This window comes from Limulus polyphemus, unplaced genomic scaffold (assembly GCF_000517525.1).
Source record: "Limulus polyphemus unplaced genomic scaffold, Limulus_polyphemus-2.1.2 Scaffold4358, whole genome shotgun sequence".
In the NCBI taxonomy this organism is placed as follows: domain Eukaryota; kingdom Metazoa; phylum Arthropoda; class Merostomata; order Xiphosura; family Limulidae; genus Limulus; species Limulus polyphemus.
Genome location: NW_013669968.1, coordinates 22138 through 26542, shown reverse-complemented (window position 1 = coordinate 26542; position 4405 = coordinate 22138). Strand labels below are relative to the sequence as shown.

Sequence of the window (4405 nt, the reverse complement as noted above, 5' to 3'; positions counted from 1 at the left end):
ATGAGGAGTGGAATTCTCCGAAACTAGTCTGGCTCACAGACACCCCCCCCCCCCCCACTGAAAAAAAAAACCATTCCAAGCTTTTACTTGTTGTTAAACTAAATAGTTTAAACATCTCTATTTATTCAATTAAGTACTACTCATTATATTTCACATTTTTCAACCTTTAAAGTTTTACAGGGTTACGAGATCAGTCAAATTGACTGACCCCATATAGATTTAGGATAGAGAAAATAGCAGATAAAATATAGTATTCTAAAACAAAAAAACATTTATTTAGGAGGTTTTAAAGGTTATGCAAAGGAAATCTGAAAATTTTCAGATGAAGTAAAATATTTTAAATCTGAACATGAAAATCACTTTGCACTCAGAGAAGTCAACACTCTGAATCCATATATTCACAGACAAATATTTATTAAAAGTACTTAATTAAAAATTATGATTTTTTGTTTACAAAAGACTTGTAATGTTTACTAAAAGCTTGAAGCATTTCATGAAGAAAGAAAACTATATTGGAAGTTATAGTATGGAAACTATGACGGTCACTTTGGGGGTCACGTAGTCAATGTAATCCACTGAGCCTGTAGCAAGAGAGTTAATGGAGTTCAGTCAAGTTGGATCTTTTTTATTTGTTTCTAGTGGTGCACTTCTGAGGTCAATCTTTGTTTCTTTTATTTACATTAGTGACATTATTAGGGTAATAACTAATAAATGTTGATGATGTCATTAAAGTCTTGGTTATTTCTAGCTATACAGAGGATGGTTAGGTACTACAAGTTGGTTTCAATCAATTGGTTAGCTGGACAAATAACTATCAAATGACCTTTAATTACAGTACGAGTTAGATGGTGTACTGGGATTATAAGTTGGATCACATATTTAACATAAATGGGAACTCACTATATAGCATGAATGCAGCATATGATCTTGGCATATTGGTTGACATATCACTCAAACCATTGAGGTAGGGCTACATTACTAATAGTAAAGCTAATATAATTTTAAGGTGTATTTATACAAAATAACTATTACAGAACAAAAGAGGTCATTAGTTCTTTTTAAAAATCACTGATTAGGCCTCACATGGAACACTTTGCACAGTTTTAATCTCCTTATCTGAGAAAGAATATTGGTTTTCTGGAAAGGGTTCACAGAAGGGCTACAAAGATGATTTTGGGGATTAAAGGTTTATCTTATAAGGATAGGTTAGCATTTTGTAAATATTTTTCTCGTGATAAAAGAAGGGTACAAAGATCACTGATTTCTTTATACTGTGAGAATACTTTTAGGTACTGGTTTTGTTTTGTTTTTCTTTTACAGATATTAGCTGCATCCAATCATTGCTAACAACCTGAGAAACAGACAATATCTATAGTTGCTGGTTGTTATTAAATAATTCTGCAAAGACCATATTTTCCTCAATTACCACAATTTTCAAAATATATGTAGTTATTACTAAAAGTTTCAGAGATGTTACTCCACAGTTAATTCATGATGTTAGAAAAACACATAGGTCTTGATACAAACTGATAAAAACCGTATAACCTGAGTGAAAGATGGACCTCTCTTGTTCAGGGGCAAACTGGGAATGGTGGTGTGATCGAATGAGTGATACATACAGGAAGTTGAGTGACATCACGATTGCACTCAGGTTATATGGTTTTTATTATTTTGTAAAATATTTAATTTACTGATAATCTTAATTGAGGAATACAATACCTTTATACTCAATAAATAAAATGAACATCTCAAAGTAGATCTGTTTGTAATTTCTTTTAATTTGCAAAATTACTACAAAATGTCAGTTTTTTTGTAAGAGTTCTCACTTTGGGACCTTGAGTAACTAACGACGCTACAGCTAGATCATCTGGACCTAGTCTTCTTGAAACAGGTACCATCAACTTCAAAATGTAATTTGAATTACTGTTCTTACTAGCAGGGCCTAAAATCACTTGAATTACATTTTGAGAACAAAGGACCTTACAATCAAAATACTCGTTTGTTTTATGCATTAAAAATGAACATAAAAATATTACAAAAATTATTCTAACCTTGTTAGTATTAGATATTAGAATTTGAGGCCTAATAGCTGAGGCACTGTATTACAATGAAGAAAGCAAGAACTGAAACCTAAACGTCTATAAAGCAAGAACTGAAACCTAAATGTCTATAAAGCAAGAACTGAAACCTAAATGTCTATAAAGCAAGAAATGAAACCTAAACGTCTATAAAGCAAGAAATGAAACCTAAACGTCTATAAAGCAAGAAATGAAACCTAAGTGTTTATAAAGCAAGAAATGAAACCTATATGTTTATAAAGCAAGAAATGAAACCTATATGTTTATAAAGCAAGAACTGAAACCTATATGTTTATAAAACAAGAACTGAAACCTATATGTTTATAAAACAAGAACTGAAACCTATATGTTTATAAAACAAGAACTGAAACCTATATGTTTATAAAACAAGAACTGAAATCTAAATGTCATAAAGCAAGAACTGAAACCTAAATATCTATAAAGCAAGAACTGAAACCTAAACACCTATAAAGCAAGAACTGAAACCTAAATATCTATACTATTTATTTTTGTCAGCTGCTACCATACAACTGATCAGCAGAACATTTTAAGTAATTTAAAAATGTATGTAACATTTACTACAAACAAGAGAAAAAAACAACTAACCAGTTCAATTCTTTCAGTGATGCTGTAATAGTCCACAGAGTCAACAGTGTCTATATGAGAGAGAACACACTTGGCAAATTAACAAAGTGATGGAGACTGTGTGGTTACCATAACAGGTGCAATCAGTAGCAATACGATTATTTATTAATTACAACTTACAGGGTGAAATCTAACAATAATAGCAAGAAACTGTTTAAATAGTTCTCATGACACAAGAATTTCAACAATATATTTATCAACAAACTTAATTACAATGACAAAATCAGTCAAAACGATTATTTCAAACAAAACTAAATATATTATTTTTCAATTATATAATATTTTTTCATAAAAGAATTTTATAAACAGTTCACTAAACTATAACTAGAGAAAATTGCCACATTAACTTTTCAATATTAAATCTTTCAAATGTACAAATGAAAAATATATCACAGAAAATGATCATTAAAACCTGTACATAAAAAAGGCATTTCTACATCTAACTACAAAATAACAATGCTGTTATACAATAAAAATGCATAGAATAAAGAAATTTGAAGCTACGAACTTCTCCAATAATGTGTTTTACTAGTGTTGTAAATAAAGAAACCTGAAGCTAAAAACTTCTCCAATAGTTTGTTATACTAGTGTTGTAAATAAAGAAACCTGAAGCTAAAAACTTCTTCAATAGTTTGTTTAACTAGTGTTGTAAATAAAGAAACCTGAAGCTAAAAACTTCTCCAATAGTTTGTTTTACTAGTGTTGTAAATAAACAAACCTGAAGCTAAAAACTTCTCCAATAGTTTGTTTTACTAGTGTTGTAAATAAACAAACCTGAAGCTAAAAACTTCTCCAATAGTTTGTTTTACTAGTGTTGTAAATAAACAAACCTGAAGCTAAAAACTTCTCCAATAACACAGGTCTGCGAATTTAAACTTCATAAAAGTTGTTTTAGTTTTAGTAACGGATTTTCCATAATTCAGCTACACAGATTTTGATAATTTTATTTTTTTGTATGTTATGTAAGGATCTTTTACAAATCAGGAAGAAAAAACCATCTTATTTAGATCAAATTATCATTTTGTTTACCACAATGAACATTTTTTCTTATATTTGTTAACAAAAATACAAACAAACTGAAGAAAAGGGAAGAACAATGATGACAAATGAATATGCATCCTCATTTATCCTGACTTTTTTTGTGAAATCTACGTCTTTTAGTCTCCAAACTAGGTGTTGTGGTTTTTCTTTTATGTATTGCATCTGGTCATTTGAATGACCAGTAGTAATCAGTCATTATGTTGATGTTACACCTTCCCTGATACTTCCTCTCCATTTCCCTGATGTCTTGATGAAACCTTTCCCCATGTTCTTTGCCGATGGCACCAAGATTTTCAGGGAAATAGTCAATATGCAAATGTAAAAAATTAACTTTCAAGCTCATATTACAACCCAATTCTTTGAATTTATCGAGCATGTTATTGATAATGTTTTCATAACTTGGGTCCTTGTTTCCTAAAAACTTGTCAATAACATCTTTAATGGCAATCCACGATTATTTTTCAACCTTCCTTATTGTTGTTTCGAATTCTTCATCTGAAGTCAATTTCCTAATCTGAGGCCCAACAAAATCCCTTCTTTAAGTTTCGCTTCTGATATAGATATTTTGAAACAGTCGCCAACTTCGTCTAAGGCCTTTAGAAACTGCTTCACCAAGCCCAGTTTTATGTGAAGTGGAGGTA

General features: G+C 30.4%; 1 protein-coding gene across 1 annotated transcript in view; it reads right to left on the bottom strand.

Annotated features, from left to right (window-relative positions):
* The window catches only part of LOC106471028 (transmembrane protein 104-like), a 42240-nt gene that overhangs the window by 23255 nt on the left and 14580 nt on the right, over positions 1 to 4405 (bottom strand). The window contains exon 6 of the mRNA XM_013931614.2: positions 2685 to 2734. Coding sequence (XP_013787068.1) covers positions 2685 to 2734 — 50 coding nt within the window. The remainder of the gene's footprint in view (positions 1 to 2684; positions 2735 to 4405) is intronic.